This window comes from Apus apus, chromosome 17 (assembly GCF_020740795.1).
Source record: "Apus apus isolate bApuApu2 chromosome 17, bApuApu2.pri.cur, whole genome shotgun sequence".
Classification (NCBI taxonomy): Eukaryota; Metazoa; Chordata; class Aves; order Apodiformes; family Apodidae; genus Apus; species Apus apus.
In genome coordinates this window covers 11,797,058-11,822,295 of record NC_067298.1, presented here as the reverse complement: position 1 = coordinate 11,822,295, position 25,238 = coordinate 11,797,058, and the positions used below count along the sequence as shown (strand labels likewise).

Here is a 25,238-nt window from a genome sequence, read left to right as displayed (position 1 = left end):
ATGAGCTGTTCAGAAATCTTGTTATTTCATCTCCATGGGAACATGGCTGAGGGGGTGGGCAAGGCAGGTTCTTCATCAGAGATTCACCTGCCACAAGCATGAGAGATTCTCCAAGTTGTGTCTCCTTTGTGTTTGACAGGAAACACGTTAGTAAAAGTGCACCTCAGGGGAAGGGTTTGAAAATCTCAACCTCAGCTGCTCCTGGAGCGGGGAGGTGTCATGTGAGCTGCTGGGTAGGAAAGCACTTCCTATTGGCTCCAATCCAGTGGTCATTGTGTTGCTTACTGCACACAGAAAACATTCTCCAATATTCCCTGTTGAAGTTTATGATCCTTTTACATTGCCTGATGATTGGTATTATTACCATGTGTTTTTATCCATGCACGTCTTGTAACTACTAAGAGCTTGTTACTGGAGCACAGCAAGACCCCACTCCTGCATTCCAGCTGTTTGGTGCAAACAGAATGTTGGTGTCCCAAAGCAGACAGTTAACTGAACATGGAGGTGAAAACCTTTATCATTAAAAATTCTCTTTTACTAAAGCTGATCTAGAATTGCTTTTGAAATAGAACATTTTTTGCAATTCTGGAGTGACAGGCAGTTAAGGTTTCATCTGCTGAGTTTATGGGCAAATAAAAGTTTGATGAATTTCTATACATCCCATTTTGTGCTTGGTATTTTAAGAAAACAACTGATGGACAGAATCACTTAGCAAATAGGGTTACAGATGCATCCACTTCAGTCTAATCTCAGGGGAAGAAAACTTGATGCTGGGAAGGGAAACACAGGTTAATAGAGCCCTCTGAACGTGGTGCATGGAACTTACTGGCAGTTTCAGGAGTGCGGGGTGTACAGTCTGGCTAACCTGGTGCTGCCTGTCCCCATATGCAGGGACTGTTGTGAGCTGCTCTATTCCAGGTATCTGTTGAAACTATAAATAGCCACATGTGAGACAAGCTTAGGGATAAGCTGTGTGGATTGTTAACCATGACTGATATGCGTGGATCAGGAAGAGGATGCAGCTCTGGCAGGAACAGGCAGGAATCAGGATGTGTTTGGTGCAGTTTTACACAAATCTATGTCTCATGCTGCCGAAAGCAAAAATCAAGTCTATTGGAAGTTGTGATCATTAGTGAGTCACAGGCTTTTATTGTCGTCATTCCCTGAAGACATAAACAAGCTGCAATTAAATGTTCAGAATTTTACACATCAGGGAGAAGGCTGTGCTTGTCGAAATTGTCTTAAGGACCTTCTGGCTCTGAACCACGAAGTCCCACTCATAATAGAGCAATAATGCTCCTGAAAAGTGCTGGAAAACTCCCATGCCAAAAAAGCTACAAAAAGTTTGGGAACTTCTCAGAGTGGGGAATTTCAGATATGCAGTTGTGCAGCAGGACACTCTTAGCAAGCTTGTAGGTGCACAGGAAAAATAACTTGGCCTGTGACGGCTGATTTTTTTATCCGGTCAATTAAACCAAACTTTTGAAGTGGTTTTATTTTTTCTGATGTATTTATTTTGCATTTCTGCTTGAGATTTGGGGGGGGGAGGCTAGCTGAGCCAATCCTCTGTCTCAGATTTCTTCAGAAAATCTAAACTGAGTTTCAAAATCTTCCTGTGGTACCTGAGCAGAGCCCAGCTGAGCATTGTTATGTGCATTTCTGGTTTTCTCCTCTATTGTCTGGTGTTTATTGGGACGTTCCCATGCAGCTCTACCATATTTCACCTGATGTTCATGCTGGTGACACCAACCACCACTTGAGACATTCCAGTTAGAGCCTTGGAGTGATGGAAGTTGTGTGTCCTGAACACGTGGGGCAAGCTGTCCACCTCCAATCCAACCAGCTGTGATTAGAAGCCTTGTGCTTAGGAGAAATCCCTGAAAAAGGAGCCTAATGTTTTTGTTTGCCCTGTGGCAAGTGTGCAGCTGCCAGGCCAGAGCCTACTCAGCCCTTCTCAAGCTCAGAGGAGCCAGGCTGTGCTGAGCAGGGGTAGGATGCTCATCCTTTTTCACACTGAGTCCTGCAGCAGTGTCAGCCTGTACAATATTTCTGAGGGAGTGAGGTCAGGTGGATTAATGGCCTGGATGAGGCTTCCCAAGGAAATACAGAGCACTGTGTGACGTGCTGAGAGGTGGGACTCTCTTTTCTTTATAGAAAGCAAATGTGTGACAACGCCAAGGTGTGCTGGCTCTGTCCTCATTCAGCTGTGTTGTAATGTAGAGGCGCTGACAGAGGAGCTAGAAAGTCTTTGGCATCCCTGTCCTGTGGGGAGATTCCGGCCTGATTCCAATGGCCTAGTTCTGCTGTTCTGGATCCTGCCTGCAGTCCTGGCTTGGGAGGGTATTTCCCTGCCTGGTTCTGTAAAGCTGTGCTGTAAGGTTTTTATCTTTTAGCAGATTATCTAGGGATCCCACTGGAGTGTTCATAGAGAGCTTTATGACTATTTTTTTTTAAGGTGGATGACGCACACAACAGAAAAGCAGCCTGAGACGACTTAGCTTTTCAGAGCCCATCCCTTTTCCTGGCAATAAGGGATGTCCCACAGGCAGGGGATGCAGCAAGAAAACTGTGGAGGGTCCTCAAGATTTCAAGAACAGGTTCTACATATCTGGTCTGTAAAGAAGGAGTTATTCTCTCCCTTACCTGAAGAAGAGCCTGTTGGATGTGGGTGTTGTGGCTCTGGTGAGCAGAGGGGCTCTGGCTGCAGCAATTCCAGCTGCTGCTGGATGTGGGACATGGGTTTCCTGGGCAGCCAGGTCCTCCCGATCCCACAGTGCCCATGGAGCTTCTTGGTCTGGCACAGCATGAGGGACAGGGGTTAAATATCAGCTTACAGGTTACACTGAGGGGTAAATTCTTCACTGAACAGAGAGTGGATTTCTGGAGTACTGGGAAAATGGGCTGGGAAGGCAGGGGTATCACTGAGGAAGCAATTTATCAAGTGGAATTTGCTTGTTTTTCTTCTTCCTAGTTCTGTTGTTTCCCACTTCTGCCCTCTGGGCCACAAAGTGTGCCCCTGGGAGTCCTGGAGGACTGGGAGAGAAATGCTTGGGAATCTGGACTGGTTGTCCTGCCACCTTCCCACACCTGCTGGGCTTTAGTGACACCTTGGATTTCCCAGGCACAGGGAGTGTTAACGAGACTCTGCATTTTCCAGGGCTGGTGTTCCTGAGGCACTGATATTTGTAATGCTGAGGAAACGGAGTCAGCACTTTTTTTAATTAAATAGCTAGGGTGTTTGAACTTGACACATCCCCCTCATTCCCTCCCTTTCTTGCTTTCCTGCCTGCGGTGCCAGATCTCTTCAGGGAAACCCAGCCAGGCTGATCATGATTCCAGAAGCATCCAGCTCCCCGGCTCTTGTGTCGCCTCGCTGCTCCCGAGGGGCTGTGCTGGATGACTCTGAGCCCTTTCCCACACGCTGTGTGCTGGAAATCTTGTCACTCTGACAGCTACAATACCCCAGTTTTGACACCTGACGATGGAAATCGCCGCATAATCATGAGTGTGACAAATATTAAGGGCTTTGTTTGATTCTTATTATGCTGTGGCGAAGTTTTCTACCCGAACACCATTATAAAAGCAAAAACACTGTAATAAAGAAACCTCCTTCCATATTCTTTCCACAGAGCCTTGTCATTAAATATTCAATTAGTGTGTTTTATTTTTATTCCCTTCCCTGCAGGTTCTGCATGCAGAAGAGTGTCAGACTGGTGCCAGGAGTCACGCTGGATTTGATAGAGAAGTAAGCCAAATGTTATCATTTCTGGTTTTCCTGTTGCTCTTCATTTCCTCTTTATTCCTGGCATTTCTCCTGCTTGTCAGAGGGGAGATTTCTTTGAGAAGCTTCTCACAGGTTCTGCAGCTGCAGTGTTTGTGATTTCTTACCTCACTGTGCATTGCTGAAATGGGCCCTGGCCTGGGCCGCCCGGGGAAGTGGCCTCTGCAGGCACAGGTTGTGGCCGCCTTCCTGGGAGTCCAGCACGGAAAAGCCACGGGTGCGGCTGGTTTTGACATGGGTTTTGACCATAGGAGCATTTGGTTACCAAAACCAACTAATGAACAGAAAAATACTTACCAAAAATACAGTTTTTCCCTTCACTCTGCTGGCCTCCTGCTCTTTGTCTGCTAGGGCTGCTGTGTTTCAGACCTAACACCAGTGCAGTCCTTTCATCCGAGCAGTGTTTCAGCATGATTGCAGGTCGTCAGGCAGCTGAGGCCAACTGATTATTAACAAAGGCAACTTTTCTTCAAATTCTACTTCAGTTTATGCAAACAGGGCAGACCGTGAAATAATGCTAATTGTCCACTGTAATCTCTGCTGGGTTTTAGGATTTTTATTGTTATTTTGTTAAATGGGAAACATATTCTTAATGACAGGACAGGTGAGCAGAGGTACTTCCTGAGCTAGTGGGCTCATCATCAGAACGGACTGAGATCACCTCAGGCCACTGGATAAATGTGTTCCAGTATAATGATTATATGATGTTAATTGCAATTAACATATTGCTACAAGAGTCTATCTAATCAAACCATATGGTGAGGGTCAATGAAGGTCTGAGGCAGGGAAGTCAAGAACTGGCTTCACTGTACATTGGGCTGTGCTGGTGGGGGTTAAATACTCTTTTAAATAATGGTTTACTAGCAAGAAAAATAATTTTCTTCATTGTTCTTGACTGTTGTTGGTAACACCACAGCTCACAGGCATTCTTCAGTGGCTGTTGTCATGACAAGCATGCCAGAAGTAGATTTCTGTGGATATCAAATATTTAAACCTCATGATCTTAATCTGCTGCATATATCAATTACAGAAAACACATTTTTTATTACAGTCTTGAGATAGACATGGATTGCCTCTGTGTATATTGTAATTTATAATTTTGTTGTCTTTGAAGCAGTTTATATTGCAATTAGGCTGCAGACTTTGAGACTAAATGAGGCTGCACCTTCTTTGGAGGGCTCAGATGTAATTATCTGGGCTGCACCAGCATCCTGGTAAATAAATGTAGTGGATCCTGATGTGCATTTATGTTACAGATCTTCTGAGAGGAAGCCAAAATAATCCCTAGTTTAGAAACAGAGATCTTTGCTGGAGCCAGACAGTACAATGTAAAGAAAAAAGGAAGGAAAATGATGATGGTGGAGGGCTAGGGATTCAGGAACCCCTGGATGCTCCTTCCTGGGACTCTCCAGTGACAGCATCCCTGCCAGGCATCCCTGCCTTGGCTGGTCTTGTCTGCTTGGTCACAGGCCCTGGCTTGGTCACAGGGGTGTGTGGCTGCGGGGGGGAATGAGCTGGGGAAAAAATTCTAAGGGATTGTTGGACTTGGTGTAGGGTGGGCATACAAAGCTGGGTGCCAAGAATCAGGGAGGTACAAGAATGCTTTAATCTGCTCTGCTGTGTTAGGCTCCTCCTGGAATCACCTTCTCAGGAGAGCAGGAATGGTCTGTTGCTTTCCCTTTGCACAGGGAGGGATTTCTCTAAACAAAGATTCCAGTGACCTGAGATGCTTCTGGTGTGACCGCTTGGAAGACAGTGTTTTTAAGTGACCACATGAATAGGGTGCCACAGGTCCCTTTCCCAGGGGTTTGTGACCACGGGCCCTGTTTGGTGGCAGCTCCCAGGCCAGGAGCAGAGAGAGCCTTGTCTGTCTAGTTCTGAGAGCAGAGCCCATCCCATGGCTGTCACTCACCAGCACAAAATCCATTTATTAAAATTGCCAGAAATAACAAATTTGAGACTAAAATTAGTTTTGTTTCCTCTCTAAGTGTTGCCAGACGTCACTGACTGGAAATTATTAATGCTTTAATGTCTGTGGGTTATTGATGAGCAGTGGTTCAGCAGGAGCCAATTTAAGGATAAAGTAGGGAGAATAAAATCCCAAGATGCCACATGGCAAAACTAATGTCATTGAAGAAAATGTAGAAATGAAACTGTAATATAGGGGATACTTTTGGTGGGTGCCCTCCTGACTGAGCTGGCCAGTTGCCTCCGGGATGGGACAGTCCTTGGAAATGGTGGTTTGTTTGGATAAGTGAGTGGTAACAGTGTTACACACATTACCCTGTGTAATAAACAAAATTGCTATTTCTGGGAGAGCAAATGAGGCCAAATGTAAAACTGCAACTGTGTTTCCATCAGGATGCAGTGGTGCCTCAAAACGCAAGCACCAGGAGGTGCAGCAGGAGCTGGGATCGAGGTGAGGTTTGCAACCTGCTGCAGGAGGCATTTGACTGGAAGAGCTCTGTTATTTGCAGCAGGGCTAAAAGGGAAAATGCTCTTAATTTTCTCTTGAGCAAGTGACTAAAGGGGGTTGAAGGCAGTAGGGCAGTTCTAGTGTTGGCAGGACTGTGGCCTGTGTCATCACAGCAGCCACAAGTGGAGATGTCTTTGTAGATATTTAATCAAACGTGCACTAGTCCAGATTCTGAAATCCTGCAGCCTGGGGTTTTTTATATTTATTATTTTATTTATAGTGGAAAACCTAAAATTCTTAGTTTGCCTTTAGACCCAGGTTAGGCAGCTCTCAGCCCCCTTGTTTTCTTCCAGAAAATGCAGTAGAGTGTGCTGGAGCATATGTCAGAGTGTGCTTTAGGAAGCAGTGTTAGCCACGGTGTAGCAGGGCTGCTCTGGCTGCCTGGGGGGTGATGTCCTGCTCATTAGCTCTGGAGTTGAGGAAAAATGTTATTCTGAAAAGTTTCTCTTCCATAATAAATCTGGTTTTATTGAAATGCACTGTTTAATTTTATCCTCATTGTTACAGGGTGTCAAGTCTCTAGTGTAGGCAAAGTCTGTTGTAAATACGTAGTGAAGACTGTGCTCAGAGGATGGTTTTCATGGCAACACTTCATCTCTTTTATGCAGGGGGATGACTGAGTTGAGCACGCATGTACAAAGCCTTTCAGCTCTCCTGAACAAATAATTTAAGAACCTCAAAGGTTTTGTCTTTCTCGAGCAGTTTGCCAAGGTTTCAGAGCCCAGTCATGGCACAGCTGTGTCATCCCTGTCACTCTGGGATAAGGACATAGTGTGTTTGAGCACCTCAACTGCACTGATCCTGTCTAAGCAACTCTTGCCAGTTCAGGACATTTTGACAGGATGTATCCTGCCTGTTTCCTCTTTTACCATTTTCTGGGATATACTCTCTCCCTTTTTCCTGAAAGAATGAGATGTGGGATATACATACTTTTTTTCCCAAAAAAGCCTAAAATTACTGCCAATGTTTGCAGGTGTATATCGATGCCAAAGCCTCTGGTTTTCTGAAGTCTAAGTCTAGTCCCAGTGTTACACTCCTTATGTTCCAACAGTAGAGATAATGATGGAGCCCATCCAGAGGGAAAACCTGGCATCCTTTGAAGCCAACACTTCCCCTGTAATTAAAGTGATTCATGGGATTTTGCTAAATTTCTGACAAGGACATTGATAGTTACACCCTGCATGAGCTCTTCAGTGACCCTGACATTTTGTAGTCCTCACTTTTCACAATAGACTGTCGTGATTTAGGTCTCTGTAAAGGCATCTGTCAGGAAGCTGATGGAAGAAGCACTTGAGAGTCCAGAGATGTTAAATTGCAGCAAGCAGCTGAGACAGCCTGCCCTTTCTTCCTTTTCTTTCCCTCCCTCCAGAACAGTTTCTACAAATGAAGATTGCTTTGTCCTTACTGTCAAAGGCTCTTGCTGATTGTCAGGGCATAATGTGAAAGACACCAGGAGAAGTGAGATCAAGACAACAGCAGTATTCCTCGTGGGGAAAATTCCTTTCAGGAGCCTTGCAACCTTCCAGTGGTGCAGCTGCATGCCCAAAGAGAAATTAAAAGAAGCTTTGGTTTACAGCCAGGATGGATTGGAAAGAGCATGTTGTGCAAGGGAGATGTAACCCTCTGAATAATGACATTAATTAAATGGTTGTAGTGGAACTCTGCAAAAATAACAGTGAAGTGACCTCTACTTCTTTAAGAGAGGTATGGATGGTGCTGTAAAAAAAAAAAAAAGTGCATAACTATCCCCATCCTCAGAGTATGTTGGAATGCAATCTGAGAGCTAAGAATCACTCTTCTATTGCCTTTGAAAGCTTAAACTTTAATTCCCAAAAATGATTCAGATCAACTGTCATTGAGTGATACCATTTTAAAAATCCCTTCCAAGGGTCACTCAGCTTGTCACTGGAGTTTTACAAACTGTCCTTCAGTTCCTGGGATGAGATTTTGAGTAGTTTCATCCAGGAACAGAAAATACATGGTGTTTATTTTCATCTGCCCATTCTTACTGCTGACTGCTGCAGCTTTAGTTGATTCCTGTGTGCACAGAGAGCTGCCCTGCTGCCAGGCCCTTTAATAGCTGCTGTCTCGTTCCAGCTCAAAACCTGAAAGCTCAGGTAGGGTTTTGTGCCATTATGGGAATGGATTGCCTTTCATTCTGCTGCCATTCCCTGCGCTCTCTGCCCTCCCCATTAACACGTAATACAGAGGTTCAAAGCTCTGAGCAGCATTAATCTTCAGAACACTGGAGCTGGGTACAAAATGAGTGTCTCCCAGACTGTATATGAGGGCAGGAAGAAAATGACCTCACCTGGGGTGAGAATGACATCCTATTAATTTCTGCTTCTTGACTGCAGCCCCTCCTAGGTAGCTGGATTTTCTAGGGATATTGCAGTAACTTTTAGAAAGGACAGTCATGTTGTGGGAAAACAGCAGATGCATTTTAAAATCCAAAATAAAACCTATACTATACTACACTACCTAGTTATTTTAAATCTTTAAATACTAAAGAGAAGCAGCATACCTTGTTCCCCAGGGAGGTTGGACTTGATCATCTCAGAGGGCTTATTCCATCTTAATGATCCTATGATTCTGTGAGATTATTGAAGTGTCAAGGAGTTTCCAAGGCTGGGCTGCTAGCAGCAACTATGGATTTCAGCCTCTCATTCCTGCTTCATACCATCAGTGAGATACATACCAGCTCACAATCTGCATTTAATAAAGACAGTTTGGTATGAGCAGTGTGCAGAGCTCTGCATCTCATGTAGTGATTCAAACTGTGCCATGAACACCCTCTTGCTGTTTCCACTGAAAACTGGCTTGAAAGTGGCCATCAAATGGTCTGAGCTCAGCAACTGGCTTGCTAGGGAATCTCAGCAAGGATCACTTTGGTTCTTAATTGCTAACATTCTGACTTAGGAAGGGCTGGTTTGGCTGCAGAGGGTGTTCTGCAATGCAAACACTGATGGGAATCCTCCCAAGAGCAGTTGGGTGGCCCTGTGTGGGGATCAGTTAACAAACACTGGTTTAGATACGTAGGTTTTTCCTCTGATACCAAGACAGACAGGAATTTTTTATAAGTTGTTAATTTCTAGCTGCTATGGAATTTGCTTCATCTGAACCTGCATGGGAAGAACACTGCTCTACACGTGAGAGGAGTAAGTTGCCCCAGAGGAAGCACTTGCTTCATCTTGGCTTGATACTTTTAATATTTGAAAACCTGCTGCAGGAGGGAAGCTGGGGCACATGGGGACTGAATCTGTTGCATGTCTTACCAGGTGGGCTGCATGTTTCTGGAACTTCCCCATCCTCTCTCTGATGCTTTCTCAGGGGGAAAAGAGCTGTGCTTGAGAGCACCAGGTTGGGTTGATGTGTTTGAGTGTCTGAGGATTGACAAGACAGGACAGAGTCTGTTGTTGCTTGGTTGGGTGGGCTTCCTGGTTTTCCTTTTTCTTGTTTTTGTAAGAAGCTCAAAAGCATCAGAAAGCATCTTCAGGGAAGATGACTGGGGCAGAAGCTGCGAGATAATGAAGAACAGTCTGCAGCCATATTTTTTCCTTTTAGTGGAGTTGTGCATGTGCTGGTTTTGAGTCCCCACAGGCTGTGGTTTGCTTTCCTAAATCACTCACACCAGACTGCACACTGGGCTGCAGTTCCTCTGGACCTCATGTCTTGCTACAAATGAAAAAATACACTATGAGGTCTTGGTTCAGCCCCTGGATAAAATACATTTGAGTATCAGTCCACAAAAGCAAGATCCTGGACCAGTGAGATTCCTGGTGGACATTACTATTCAACCTTCATGGAATGTGCTTCGGTCAGGCCATTGTCTCTGTGTGTATTGGTCCTTACAATAATAAATGTTAAGCCCAGAGGAGACCATTAGTTTGTCTGCTCTGAACTGCATATTTGGGGCTACGGAATTTCACCAGGTTCCTCCTGAGCAGAGCCAAATAACCCTGAAGTGTTGTGTGTCTGTCTTGAACCTGGAAAGGTGAAGATTGAATTGCTTCCCTTTCTCTCAAGGGTCAAGTGCTCTTCTTCCTTTCTCCACTTGAGTATTTGTGGACACTAAGATTTTTCTCTCTTGTGGGTGTTTATCCACAGTGTTTAAGTTGTTCCTGATAGAGTAGCTAGGGTGACCTCCTTGAGTTCCTCCCTGTGTCACATTCATTCACTGTCTTTTTCTTGTAAGCTTTTTCTGCACCTTCTAGATTTTGTGTGTCCTGTCTTTAAGCAGTTCAAATGAACGCCAGAACGTGAATACACCAGCACCTGGCTTGGGTAAATACTTCCTAGCCAAGCATCAAATCCTGCCCATGCCAGCACAGGCTGAGGTTTGGTGCCTCCCCTGGTGCTGGGACTTTGGGCCAGGAGGGCTCTGGAGCAGAGTGTCCAACAGCCCTTTGGTGGGTTCCTTAAAAGGTGCTTCTCCAAGTGATGATTTTCACCCTAGATTTAGTGGTTTGTGATTTACAGAATTTAGAAATAATGTGTTTTTTGCTGTTGAGGTCCTGTGGGGCAATAGGTTAATCTTGTATTAGGTTAAGGAGCTGGCATTCGAGGTACTGATTTCCATGAATGCCAGGGCACTAATTGGAAAGTTCTTAATTGCAGAAAATGTCTCCTCTCTGAAAAGCTGCTGATTATGCTCAGTAACATTTTAACAAGATACTGTATTTGCACCTGCATGCAGCCCTGGTGGCAACAAATCTTAGACAGATAAGCACTAAATTAATGAACTCAAGTTTTCAAAGAACCTACTGGTTGAAACACTGTGTGTCTTGGTAAGAAACAGCAAAGGTTTCTCCTCCAACAGGCAGCACTTTGCAGTAACAGGGAGCTGTAATGCAATACATTACTGTCAGACAGTTGTTAACAAAAGGACCCTGTTTTCCAACTGTTCTGAGTTTTCTGACTTTGAATTTTAATTTTTTTTCTGGAATATGATTGCTCAAAAGTGCTTACATGGGGACATTATGGATCATGAGCATACAGGTTATAATATAAATTGAGTTATTAAATATTTCAACAAGAAGTGAATAAGAAAAGCATTTCTGTAGAATCTCAGAAATCAACATCATCTCTGTGAGATGTTCCCAGATGTTTTCCTTTAGCTCAGTTGTCTGTAAACAACTCCTTGTTTGTCTTCTTCACATCACAAACAAATTCAAATGTAACAGATTTTGGATAAGGAAAGTTTGTCTGGCAACATTAGCTCTTGGTCAAGAATTAAGGTTCTGGAAACCCTGTCTTTTGTGAGCCTTGGTAGAGGCCCAGAGCTGTGTGTCTGTACCTAAAACAACAGGTTTTCCAATAGGAAACGTACTTGTTTTTTTTCTCCCGCTTGTAGAATTCCTGGAAGACTGAATGACAGGAGAACTCCCCTGGGAGAGCTGAACTGGATCTTCACAGCCATCACAGACACCATTGCATGGAACGTCCTGCCCAGAGGTGAGGCCTGGGCAGGGTCAGGTTTGCATCAGATGTGAGCGTTGCAGGATAAATGAGACTGAAGTAAGGCAACAATGAAAGCCTGAGGTTGAAAGCTGGTTACATTTTTAAAATTCACTCTTTTACCAAAGCATTTCAGCAGCCTGGTCATTAGAAACCAGAAGGGTTCTGTCTAGTGCTAACAGGAGTGCTTTAGCTTCCATGGTTTCCTTTCTGACTCTATTTGTAAAGAGCCATCTATTTTCTTTCATCCTTCATTAGTATCATAAAGAAAGGTATTTTTCCTCTTTGCTGGTAAAACAGTCTGTTTCTCCCAGGAGTAACTGAATCCCATTTCTTTGCCTCTGTTCTGCTCTGAATTAGTTCCTCTGGAGCATGGGTGCCCAAGTCTGTAAACAGTTTTCCAACTGGGCTCTTTCTGGTGCTCAGTACAATGTAAATTCTTCTTTGCCTCTGTAGAGGGAGGTGCGTTTTCTATCTTTTAGGATTAATTTTGGCTTCTCATGAGCACTACAAACTGCCAATTAACAGATGTATAATTCTTGTTTAAATAATACACACAGGTCCTTTTCTCTCTCAGTGATTTCCAACAATGTTGAGAGGCTGAGGTTAAGTGAAACACCAACAGGAGCATTTTCTCCAGAAAAGGCAAAAACCAACCTGAGGTAGAAAGTATTTAATTCTGTTAATGGAGAGCAACTGTTTTAAGGGAACTCAGAGGGCAGGTTTCTGTGTACTAGTTGTCACATTGTGTCACTGCAGAACTGTTGCAGGTTCCTCCTTATGAATGAAATATAAACATATTTTAACGTTCTAAATTATTTTTGCTTATTACCTGAGGTACTCAAGTTGCATCTGGTAATTCATGCAATCTCTTGGCAGATCTCTTCCAGAAGCTCTTCAGGCAGGACCTGCTTGTGGCCAGTTTATTCCGTAACTTCCTGTTGGCAGAAAGGATCATGAGATCTTACAACTGCACCCCAGTCAGCAGCCCCCGCCTGCCGCCCACCTACATGCACGCCATGTGGTAAGTCCTCTGGCCCCAGGGCTGCCTGCTGAGGCCTTCAGGAGGTTTTGGGCACTGCAGCCATGAAAGATTGTTCCTCCTTAAGTCTACATAGTGCTTTATTGATTAATTCAGTGGATCAGAAATGCAGCAGCATGTGGCAGCATCGTGCCTGTCTCCAAACCTAATGATAATGTAGTTCTGGAACACAGAAGCTCCAGTGCTGCCATGTCATCTTTCTCTCCAAACAGAAAAAGAATTGGGCAGCTGCTACCTTATCTTCACAAAGCAAAGCTAGTCACCTGTGATTGTGAAGGCAGGGGAGAGCTGAGGGCCTGAGGGGAAAAATCCTGAACTTGTGTTGTTGAAGTAGAAGAAATGTTTTGCTGCAAAGTTCATCTCCCTTTTACTGTTGCTTTTAAGATGATTAATGGAGATGTAGGTGGCACAGGTATTGAAAAGCTCTTCAATGTGGTTTTGACTATCAAAAAACTAATGTGAATTATAATAATAAAAATAATAATAACAGTAATAGCAAAAACACTTTTAGTTTTTTATTCAATATGATGAAGAATAGAGCAGTACAAAGTTCAGCTTCATTCAGTCAAACTCATGTAGTCCCTGTAGGGGAAAGTGGGATCTGGGAAACTTGCTGAAAGGCCAATAAAATGGCAGGTAAATGTAGCTGTGGGGGCTCCATTTGCCTGCATCTTCAGAATCCTTTTGATAAGTGTCCTCCATAAAATTGTGGAGGGAAACAAAAGCAGAGGAGGTATGAAGGGATGCTGACCAGTGTGAAACTGGTGGCAGCATCTCAGAGTTCCATTCTTGTGCTGTGGTTTCTCTAAGAGATGGAGACAAGATAACCCCCAGAGCCCCGGGAGCCTGTGCAGGTGCCAGGTTGATTTAATTATTGAAAAGCTTGGAGGCAACAAGGGAGACTTTGGATGGAGCTGTCAGCAACCGGGCAGCCTCACTAGCTGTGTTTGTCCATGGCAAACAATCTTCTGAAGTTCTGGGTTAGCAGCTTTTGGGGAAAATTGTTTTGGTTGTTTGTAAATGTGGAAAATTGTTTTGTCCTTGTGTCACATAAGGGACTGGGACATTCAGAAGGTAAGAGCAGGAGAACCCACCAGAGTTCCCGTGGTGTCCTTCAGAGGATGCTGCAGGTGGATGTGGCAGAGCTTGAGCCACAGGGCTGTGTCTTTCTGCTTGCTGTGGGATGGAACACGTTGTTGCAGAAATTGTGAAATTAAAGCAGTAAATGTCTTGCTTTATCTGTAGCTTGTTTGTGGCCAGCATGTTGAACCCTGTACTGCCAGTTCCTCATGGGAATAGAGTTCATTCTTCCTGCCAGACTATTAAAAGCCAATATTACTGGTTTCCCACGGGCATATGGCTTGACTTGCAGTTTGGTGTTGCCATCCACGTGCTGCCCCACAGGAATGGAACTTGGAAGAACTGAATTCCATTCTGTGCCCCTCCCAGATCGTGTGGCTGCATCAGGAATTCTAGGAATACTTATTTTTCTTGTGTTTCTCCTGGTGCAAACTGGTGTGTAACTACCTTTGCAAAGCTCCTCAGAGTCACAGGATAATGGTATTGGTGCCACTTTTTAGAATTTACCAGAAGAAATTCCTTAAGAAAAGTCACACACGGGGCCTTTTATCCTTGGAATCACAAACACCAGCAGAGCAGATGGCAGTGAGCAAAAGGTCCCGTGACACACTTTATTCTGTGTCCTCCAGAAAGTGCTCACTTTGAGGCAAATCTAGGAAGGGGGAAAATTCCACTTTTGCCAGAGGTGGCTCAGTTCATTATTGTGAACTCTTAGTAAGGACGTATTTAGAAACTAATTTAGGGCTTGCCTAAATATTTTCTAAAAATAATCACCTACACTTACCTAACACTCGCTTGGCAGGTCTGACTTATTTCATTCCTTCATGTCTGTCTTCCTTTTATTGGCTTTCTCCTGCTTTGGCACAAGCCCTCTGGGCATGGGCTGTTTGCACTTGTGTGGTGCCTGGCACTGGGTTCTTGGCTGCTGCAGGCACTGCTACAATACAAGTATTAATATTAATATCTATTGATTGCCTGGCTCTGCTGTTCCACTTCCAGAGGCCTTTCATCTATTGTGCAGCAAGAATAGGGGGCCTGGTGCTCTGTCAGCACCTTGATATCTCTGTTGTGATGGATTATGGTTTATACATTACTGCTTTGGCAGTAAGTTATGTTCATGGCCTTTGAAAAGACCTAATAATGTGTTTGGAAGTATTTCCTAACACAGGTAATATATTAGAAATCAAGAACCTTAATTGTGCCTTGGAAGAGCTATGATTTGTCCAGAATAGAAATACTGTAATATTGTGTACACCAGCCATGAAATTCTAGTTGAAGGAAAGTCATAACAGATACTGCAAATAAAATAAGCTTGAAATGGTAGCTGAAAAGAAAACCATAATGTAGCAACCCAATTACAGGTAAGAGAAGAGCTGGAGCTTTTGAGGGCTGTGAGAGGGGTGAGGATGGATGCAGGTCTGGGCACCCATTTCTCACAGAAATTAGACTCATTCAGCTGCACAGGAAAGTCTCAGTATCTCAGCAAGAAGAAAATGATTGTTTGGAAGGGTATTTGTAGCTGTTTGACACTGAAAGGATTGGATTAGTGCAGATTACACTGTTGATTTAACCAGATTTTTTAATGTCTGTGTGTTAATCTTAACTTCTCCAAGACCCATTCACAGTCTGCAAAGAGTTTAATGGAGAGAAATGTAGGACACAAATAACAAAGCATGTGCTGTAAGTTGTGGCTAGAGCAGGGGAATGCATTGCTAGAAGGAAGAAGGATGTCATGGTTGTAACAAATAATCACAGCAATACACATTTTCTAAACTAGCTGTGAGCAGCTCCCCAGCTGTGTCCCATAAAGCAGGCTCAGGGAGTTCAGTGTCACTGGGGCATGAGTGAATTCAGGCTGAAATCTGAACATTCAGCCAAGCAGGGGATGTTGTTGGACTTGCAGAAAAAACAAACAGGAACAATCTTGTCCAACACACTTGATAAAGTCTGAAATATTTACCAGTTCCAGACAGTTCAGAAGAAGCAGATACCCTGGTGGGTACCTGGAGCTTCATCTCCTGTGGTGCCTCTTTCCAGGCCTTCTTGAGTTACTGCCTCATACACGCTGGGTTTGGACCACACAGAAGTGACCACTCCTGCTCATAGGTGGGGAGTGATGGAAAGGCCAGGTCAATCACTGCATGGGATTGCTTGGTTTTATTGCCCTTTTTGGGGAGACATAACAGGAATGTGTATGAAACCTTATGTGTGTGATAGATCTAATTAACCAGGTGTACACAGAGGAGATGTCTTCTCTTCTAGTGCCAGTGCTCAGTCAGTTTGTTGTACCTACAGAGCCATGGGGGCAACATTGTATAAAACCCCTTATTAACACATTCTTCAGTAGCAGAATGTGGTGAAGTTGAAGGGCTGCAGTGTGTCAGCAGGTTGTCACATCACCCTGCCGTTCTGTCACAGGGGGGGGCACAGGGTCTCGGAAAAGCAGGATAAGGATGAGGAGGGAGCAGTGCTGAGGGGTTGCCCAGCTCCTTTCCTACCTAATGGGGTGAAAACAAATCTACCAAAGTGTTTGCAAACAGCAACCTCTGCAAAGAAGGGAGGGAGGTGATGATCTCCTGGGTTGGCTTTCATAAATCATTCCTAGGATGCAACACCCCCCATCCCTGTTCCCTGCTGCTCCCAAATCTGTATCTTGTTTGTGTGCTGAGGTGCCAGCTCATGTCAGCCAGCCCCCCTGCCAGTGCCCACCTTGCTCCCCCTCCACCACCACCAGCCCTGCTTGTCACCATGACTGCAGCAAGTATTTTTCCCCTTCTCTTTCTCTTCACATCCTCTCTGGCCTTAGTTCTCTACCGTTTCTTTGGGGCTTGTTTGGAATCTTTGAATTACTGCAGTGCCTGTTTAACACCATGGTCTGTTTTGCCAGCGCTCAGTCGCCAGTCAGCCCAGAGTCTCACCAGGAATGTGTGGCTGCTCAAGTGCTTGGAACTCCTGAAGCTTGTCTTCAGGCCCAGCTGGTGTTTGCTTATGTGTGTCCTTGGGTGGGAGGGTTTCAGTTTCCCGTGGAGACAGAGCAACACCAGGCTGTACTGGCTGGGAAAGGCTGGAGGATCATTTTCGGTGTTTGAATGGATGGTGATCAGCAGCTCTCTGTTAAGATCTTCTGTTAGTGGTTACTCTTTTAAAAGGTTGAGTAACTGGCTGTGTGGCTGCCTTGATTTTTAATTGCCTGTGCTTTAGAAGTGTAAAAAGAGATTGTGGTTTAATCTACTAAAATCTCTTCCTAAATTTTTGTTGGTTCTTTCTGAAAAGCACTTAAAATGTTTGAGATTTGGCCTTGTGGGGCTGCTTTGGACATTTTGATAGCAGTATTAGTGCTTCTTACCTAAAATGACTTTGAGGTGCTCAGCATCTTAGTTCTGTGCCTCTGCAGAGTAGTGACCTACACAGGATCCTTTCCTAGGCAGCCCAAGTAAGACCAGTTGTCTCTGATCTCTGAAACATTTTTTCCCTCGTGTAGTAAAACTTACCTCAAAAGCACCGTGTGTTGATGTTTTCTAATGTTTGAGAGAATTTCTTTGGATGGGATCACTCCTTCCTCCAAGAAATTCAGGAGGATTCATTCTTTGCTTGAGGTAAAATTACCTTTATATTTGTACTAATTTACTTTGCCTCTGCCTCAATCAGGAATATATCTCTCTCTCATCAGCTCTGTGAACATTTTGTCTCCAGCATGGGTCTTTATTGAGCATGTGGGAAGCATTTGTTGCCTGAGTTTTGATTGCCTCTTGATTACCTCCTAATTATATTGGCAGCATATTGGCAGGTAGAAGGTGTGGAGCAGAGGGACAAGGTCTGGGGCAACTAAAACAAGCTGCATCTCTTGAATCCAAAGAAAAAATGCAAGAGCCTTATAGTTTATTTTCCATCTAATTGGAGAGATGGATTTTGGTTGAGAACAGCTGCCAGTTAGGCTGCTGGGATAGATTGTGCACAGGAGTCATTCTGATGGAAGACTTTGACTCAAACCAAGGTGATTTTAGAACTTATTAGAGCAAGTAACTAAAATAAACTGTATTGATTATCACCTATGGCCTTATGTCTGCAAATGTTTCTAGGAGAAGAAAAACTGCTTGGCCTATTGATGTTAACACGTGATGGCCACAAGCCACAGAAGAGCAGATGTGTCTGGAGAGTGAATTAGTTTGTTTTGTGTAAGCAACCCAGCAGGAGGTGGTTTGACTCACTTCAGAGTGGATCAGTTCACATGTTTAAATGAAAAGTGCATGGAACTTCATGGTTAGAGTAGGAATAATAGTTTCTGGGATAAAAAGTAACTGTTTCACTTTTTTAGAGGTGCTTTAGGAACCTTGGAGACCAAATGCATTTATTTCAGTGTGGTCCTCTTTCTGCTTTGTGCACATACAAGTATGATCTGTATTTAAATTTACCTTGATATTACTTCTAGGTAACTTTCACTGATGTCTCTTTCCTCCTTTGCCTTTTTCTCCAGGCAAGCATGGGACCTTGCTGTTGATATTTGCCTTTCCCAGTTACCTACAATTATAGAGGAAGGAACTGCCTTTAGGGTAAGTTGAAGAATATCCTGAAAACTTGTGTGCCCAATTTTAACCCATTATTGAAACCTCAGTTTGCTTCGACTTCTTGAGTCTTGAATTGTTGCAGTTTAAGGGTTTATATTTTTGGAAAATTGTAAACGTCTACTCACCTCCCTTAGAGGAACAGATTGAAAATCAAATTTAAGTTCTTCACTGTTGTATGAGCTGATTCAGCTGCACCTGTTGGTGAGGAGGGAGCTCTTATCAGTGGAAATGGTGCCTGAGACCCGACTCTAGAAATTCCAGAGCACTTGGTCTTGACCAACAACCTTGTTGCCAAAAAAAATCCTAACATGTCAGCATGATTTTGAGATTAAAAATTTGAACACAAAAATTATCTCTTAGTGGAGTTATTTTCAAATAAACACAAACTAGAGCCTGAGAGTCTGTCCCAAGAATTTCCTGAATCACAGTATCATTACTATGAGTCACAGGGTTTGTATTTTTTCTCTAATTAGTCTCAAAGAATAGAAAAGTAATTTTTTTTAATGTTATATTTGGCTTAAATTGTTCTAGTCAGTGTGGATTTTTCTTGAGGTTCCTTTGACATTTCATGAATGGAAACCTTCAACTGAACCTCAGGTACCTCTCCCACCTTGATGTGTCTCTAATTTTACAATAACATTCCTGCATTTTATTGATGTTACCAAACTTCCCAAAGGTTTTCTGGTTGTGATTGCAGGTTGTCTCCAAAGACCTGAGTACAGGAGGAGAGCTGTGGACTTCTGGTGGGGGTTGATAAAGATGCCCTAAAGTTTTTATTCTCCTGCTCCTTTTTCCCCCAACTGTATGGGGTGTATTTGTAAATTCAAACAAATATGATTTTTCCTCTCCTAGCTAACTTTCATTTTTATTTCAGGTCTCTAACAATGTCACTGGATGCTTTTATATTGGTCTTAGACCTAATGTGGGCACTCACCATGAAGTGAGGTGAAATGCAGCAAATTTCTATGTACTTCAGGGATGAGAGGAGGCAAATTCTTGCCAGGGATTAGGGAAGATACCAGCAAATAAGAGTGGTACTTCTCAACTAGTGATTGATTCAGGGTAGGGTGGAAACAATTTGCAAGCAGATTTTTAAGCCTGAAAAATGTAAATGATGATGAATTGTGATTAGAATGTGAGGTGGGTAAAGGCTCAAGTCTTCTGACCTCTTCCTTACACTTCCATCTAAAACCCAGCAGGATTAATTCTGTGTAGGTTTGTGCCTGCTCTGTAGGAGGGGACAGGTTGTCCTATGGAAGGTTTCCTTGTGGTGCACCCACAGCAGGAGCCTTGGCTGGTGTTTGGGAGTGGAAGGTTCAGCTCTGTGCTGTGACACATGCTCAGAGCAGACAGGCTGTTGCTCACCTCTGATCTGTTCCTTGTGTCCTCATCAACATTTTGCTCCCAAACCTCTGGATTTCTGCCCAGAGGAGTGCTGTGTGTCAGGGGGGTTGGCTGCTACTGGGCAGCAGTGCCTGGGGGAGGCAGGGAAGGGAGTGGATGTTCTGGAGGTTATTCAGCCCCTCTCTAGCCTGGCTGGCAGCAGCAGCAGGCAGGGTCTGGCTGTCAACACCTGGGGCAGTCACAGGGTGACCTGCTGTCAACACCTGGGGCAGTCACAGGGTGACCTGCTGCCAGCCCTTCCCTGTGGTTTGGAGTCCAGGCTGGCCCTAGATAAAGCAACTGATAATCTCTTCAGGGCTGTTACGTTTCAGCAGCACAGTATAAACCATGTGCATCTGACTCCTGCTTATTCTCTAGGTATTCTTTCCTAGTCAGAGCTGGAAAATACAGTAACCTGCTGGAGAAGGGCCTGGGGGCTCACAGCTCTTGTCTGGGGGCGGTGAGGGAGTGAGTGGCCTTCTGGCAGGCTTGGGTTGTCCCCTAAACTAGATTACTTTCTGTCTGGAGATGATACAAGAAGGCCAGAAGCCTTTATATTTACTGAATGCCATTCAGATGCATTTTGTAAAATAACCTCTGATTGAACTGCGTGAAGTACTAAGTACTAAAATATAACTGGTGGGTGTTGGTAGGTGGGAGATCACTCCCCAGATCTCTAGTAGGACACTAGTGTAAAGGCTGTTACATATTGTAGCACTCTGCATGTTAGTTTTATGCTCATTTACTCACACTACCAGAATAGCTCTATTTAAATAAGTGGATTCATTATCTTAAGTAATTTGTTTGTTTGTTTACCTGTACTTACTAACATATTTACTAAATAAAAGGCTTGAATTAAAAAACTGATAAATAGGAGGCAGCCTTCTTATAGCCCAAACCAGTATATCTGAATTGCCACCTGTTTGTGGGAGAGGTTTATGGCAGCCAGGAAGGCCTGAGACATGGATGGGCAGGTTTCTGGTTGCTGTTGGATGGTGTTCTCTGTGGGCAGGGCAGAGGCAGCACCGTGTGCTGCAGCAGTGGAGCTGGCTCTGCAGAGCAGATCAACCTTCTGCTGTTCCACCTGCTTCTCGTGTGGAAAAGATCATCCAGATTTCCCTGAGACCTTTTGTGGTATCTTTTCCTGTTCCTCTACTCTTTCCTTCTGCTTCTTTCAAAACCACTAGAGAATGCCAGCACAAATACAGAGTCTGTGTCTGGTCAGTTTTTGGAAAATGTTTATTCATCAAAGCAGCCTCAAACAAATGTTTGCCAATTAAAAATAATCATTTTTGGAAGCAGTAAACTGTGTGAACCCAGAGGTGCCAAAACTATTTGCTTCACTTGTTTCTCTTGTTGCAAACCCCAAGCCCTCATCCTGCCCTTGCTCCCACAGCACAGTCCGTTCTTTGCCGAGCAGCTGACGGCGTTCCAGGTCTGGCTGACCATGGGCGTGGAGAACCGCAACCCCCCGGAGCAGCTCCCCATCGTCCTGCAGGTCAGAGGGGGCTGGGGCTGGCTGGGCTGGGGGCTTCGGGGTGGCCAGGGTGGGGGGCTCAGCACCAGCAGGGCAGGGGATCTGAGCATCCTCCCCCTGCCCACCCACTCCTCTGCTATCACCCAGATGGTGTTTGGCTGCATACTTTACGTGGGCTCCCCAGTCTGACTGGAAGCTGCCTGCCTGTGCACTGGGCCTGTGCAGATGAAGACAAAGTGCTGTTCTTCCCCCAAACCTGCACTTGCTATTGGGCAAAGCATCCTGCTATAATCCATTTGCAGCTTCAACAGCATCAGGCTCTGCTGCCTCCTCTTGTGCTCTGAGGTCGCAAGAATTCTTCACAGAGCAGCCCATCTTTGTTGTTTTCTCCTGTATTATCTCCTCTCACATGCCAGCTCTTTCAGGCAGAGACTTCATCTTCTCTCTGTTTCCAGAAAGTGGAAGTTACTGCAGTGTAAATAGTTTGGAAATGGCTTCTTTATCTGGCTGGTACAGCCTGGAAAGTGTTCCCTTTAATGTGATGCTGAAAATGTGCTGCAAGAACGTAGAAACAAGTCTCTGAAGACCATTCTTGGAAGGAATGTAGAGTTCTGGTAGTCATTTCCTCAGACTAGGCAAAATTCATATGTATAAAGGAGAAGGAAATCTAGAAGAAACACATCACCTCGTTTCTGATAATATTTTATGACAAGGCACATATCACAGTTGCCGTCTGCTCTTGCCCTCTCCTCCCTGGGAGTTTGTATTGACAGAAATACAAAATCTTGTCAAGGTAGCCGTGGTCTTATCTCTACCAGGCAGCAGAAGTCTTTCTGTTCAAAGGAATATGATTCTAGACACTGGTAAGAAGGCTGTGATTTCTTTCACTAGATGAAAGAAGACTCACCTTGCCTGTGTTAGCTACCAGCTTGTTTTGTGACTTGACAGCACCATCAATCTTTGTAAGACCAGCTCTTAATTTCCCTGAGCCTCCCAAGCCTTGAGAGATCAGAGGGATAAGGAGAGGTGTGGTTGGTCCCTGTCGCTGCAGTGGGGGAGGGCAGCCTTGCACCCCAGCACCAGCTCTGCTGCTTCCCAGCCGATGGGTTGGCACCAGAGGGCTCTGCAGGTAGGTCAGCATTGCAGTGGAACTGAGAGGTCACCTGGCAAAGGAACCTGCTTCCCTTCCTGGAGCAAAAAATGAGCTAGGACGAGGTAATTATTCTTATAATTGAAGCATATTAATTGTATAGTGGAATAAGGTTGCCTGTTAACAGGTTTGAGATACTTTGAATCAGAGACCAACTGGTGAAGAGAGGGGAGGGAGTGCTGTGTGTGTGGTGGCACAGTGTGACAATTTCCTGATTGCACTCAAGCTCATAAATGTTGCACAGACTCCCCACATCCTCTGCCAAGCCTCTAGAACTTGTGTCAGTTTTGGCTGCAAGTTATTGTGCAAATCAGTTTGGGAAGTGGGAATATAAAAACCTGAGAGAGTCTGATAGATTTTTTTGGTTTTGAAAATAATGAAATGGAGCTTTTAAAATAAGACAGTCTGATTTGGCTCCAGGTTCTTGTGGGGTGCTGGCAGTGTAGAGATGAACAGTCCTGTCTTTGCCTGCAAAGCCTTTTCAGTTACATCCTTTTTTTCTCCAGCTACAACAAGATTTGTGGATTTACATGTTTTTTTCTGAAGGTCAGATAACAGCAGCATTGTCAGACCTGCACACCTCCCCACAACCCCACACTGGACACATTCCTGTCTGCTGCTCCAGCCCTGCCCCAGCTTCCCCCCCTGCCCTGGTTTCTGTTACTGCTTTAATCTCCAGCAGCTGCCCCTGTTATTCCTGTGCTGGGCATCTTTAGAGCCTGTTGTTAATTGTGCCTGTAGTAAGTTTATGGAATAGTCTGATGCCAACTAGAGCAGGATGACCAAAATCCTTTCTCTTATGACCTCTCTGGAGATCTAAGCTCTGATATTCAGAGGTGAAATGATGAGAGCAGTTAACACATCCTCCTGTCTTTTTTTTCTGAACTTTCTCGGTGCAACTTTAGTATCTTGTATCAGTTGTCCAAAGCATGAGACATGAGCCAAGTAATTTAGTTATTCTTCAATTTTAAACATGAAGAAAAATTTAATTTGAATATGCAGTGTGGAAAAACACTGAGAAGGAGATGGATCTGGGGAGCTAAATCAACGAGTCTCTCTCCCTGAGACCCACACTGAGGGATGTTACTCAATTTAAACTGAGGATTAAATGTTGTGTTCCAATATCTTACATCTGTTAAGGAGATTAAGAATTGAAAGTCTGTCTGTTAATATTTCACACCAGGATAGGTATAAGCCAGTAAACTACCACCTCGTTATCATTGTCAGACTCCCTTTTAATGAGATTTTTATTAATGACTAATGTGACCTTTTGATTCCCTCTTAAGTCTCTTACATCGATTTGCCAAAGAGAGTAAAGCCCCTGTTTCTGCTTCTGAGTCATGGGGGGCTGGGCCTTTTCCTCACCTTTGAATCTTTCCTGCAGCTGCAGTCGTGTTCCTGCTCTGCTGGGGTATGAGGGGAGTATTGGAAATCCATAGGGGCTGCTCCCAGCTAGCAGAACTCTGCTGTATGGGAACCACCACGCTCCAGGGGCACAGCAAAGGGAGCGAGGGCGCGCTGGTGTGGAGCCTGAGGATAACAGCATTCCTAGGAAAACATCTGCACGTGTCTGCAGAAGCTTTGGAAGGAGGGGCAGTGACCCTGGGTGACATTGCTCACTGGGATGAAGGTTGTCAGCACTCAGGGTTTGTCTTCCAGCTTTTTCGTTCAGACCACCAGCCTGTTCCAAGTCACAGAACAACCCTGAGCTCCTCTGGCTTCTGCTCTGCAGGCTCCAGGGTTTTTGTTCTTTTTAGCAATAACCCTTGTCCCTCTCCTCTGCAGGTGCTGCTGAGCCAGGTGCATCGGCTGCGAGCTCTTGATTTGCTGGGAAGATTTTTGGACCTGGGCCCCTGGGCAGTTAGCTTGGTGCGTGGATGTTCCATATTGTCTTGTAAAAGTTCAGTTCCTCTCAGAATAGGCATCAATACAAATGATGATTTATGGAAGGAGAATGTGGAAGATACTCCACAGATCTGACAAATGACCGGTATTCTGTGTGTTCACGAGTGTAAAATGGAGCAAGCATCCCTAAAAGAAAAGTGGTTTGTATTAATCAAAAAGGCTGGATAGCTGTTTGTTTGCATTACAGCAAAGAGGAGCTCCTGGGGAGCAGTTCAGTGTAAAATATTGTAAGGGACAAAACAGGAGGAAATCTCTGGTCAGAGAAGAATATTTGTTATGTAAAATCACTAACAAAAACATAGCACGTATGATTGTCATGTGCTCTCAGCTTACTGGCTGCATCATTTTCTTCTCTCCCTTTATTTATTTGGTGTCTGGATTTTATAAGCTCTTCTCAGAGGCAGCAGTGTTTTGGGAAGTGGCTAGCACAGTGTGGATAATAAATAAGAATTAAACAGAGGAGCAGTTTAAAACACTCTTGTAAATGGAGCTATTTGTTGATAAGTGATGAAGACAAACCACCAGCTGGTTGTGGAATAGCTCTATGATGGGACTTCTTAGTGGTTTTCTTTGCCTTCCTTCTTCATCTCAGCCAAGACTGTGTCTGCATGCAGCTTAGCCCTCAGCAGTAGGAAGAAATTATGCATTAAAGGAGATTTTAAGCCTTCTGGATTATAAACTTTTGTGCAGATCAAAGCACAGCTGCAGGTCAGTCCCCATGGCCTTTGCTCTGGCTATATTAGGTGCTTTATAGACCTTGCTGGCCGTGTCACTGGATGCTGCTGGGCTGCTGCCAGGTTGGGTGGGTGATGACCCCCCTCCAGACCTTCCCTCTGCGTGGCCCTTCGGGAAGGGTGTCTGCAGCAGCCGGGGGATTCTCAAAGATTTCTCTCGTTGCCTGTTGGGTGAGCATGGTCTCTAA

The 25,238-nt window shown here is 44.4% G+C and overlaps 1 protein-coding gene across 3 annotated transcripts in view; it reads left to right on the top strand.

The window, feature by feature from the left end:
* RPTOR (regulatory associated protein of MTOR complex 1) overlaps window positions 1-25,238 on the top strand; it is a 127,721-nt gene that overhangs the window by 48,582 nt on the left and 53,901 nt on the right. For all 3 annotated transcript variants that reach the window (XM_051635129.1, XM_051635128.1, XM_051635127.1), the window contains 6 exons: window positions 3,686-3,745; window positions 11,611-11,711; window positions 12,594-12,738; window positions 18,311-18,386; window positions 21,181-21,282; window positions 24,197-24,280. In XM_051635129.1, coding sequence (XP_051491089.1) covers window positions 3,686-3,745; window positions 11,611-11,711; window positions 12,594-12,738; window positions 18,311-18,386; window positions 21,181-21,282; window positions 24,197-24,280 — 568 coding nt within the window. The remainder of the gene's footprint in view (window positions 1-3,685; window positions 3,746-11,610; window positions 11,712-12,593; window positions 12,739-18,310; window positions 18,387-21,180; window positions 21,283-24,196; window positions 24,281-25,238) is intronic.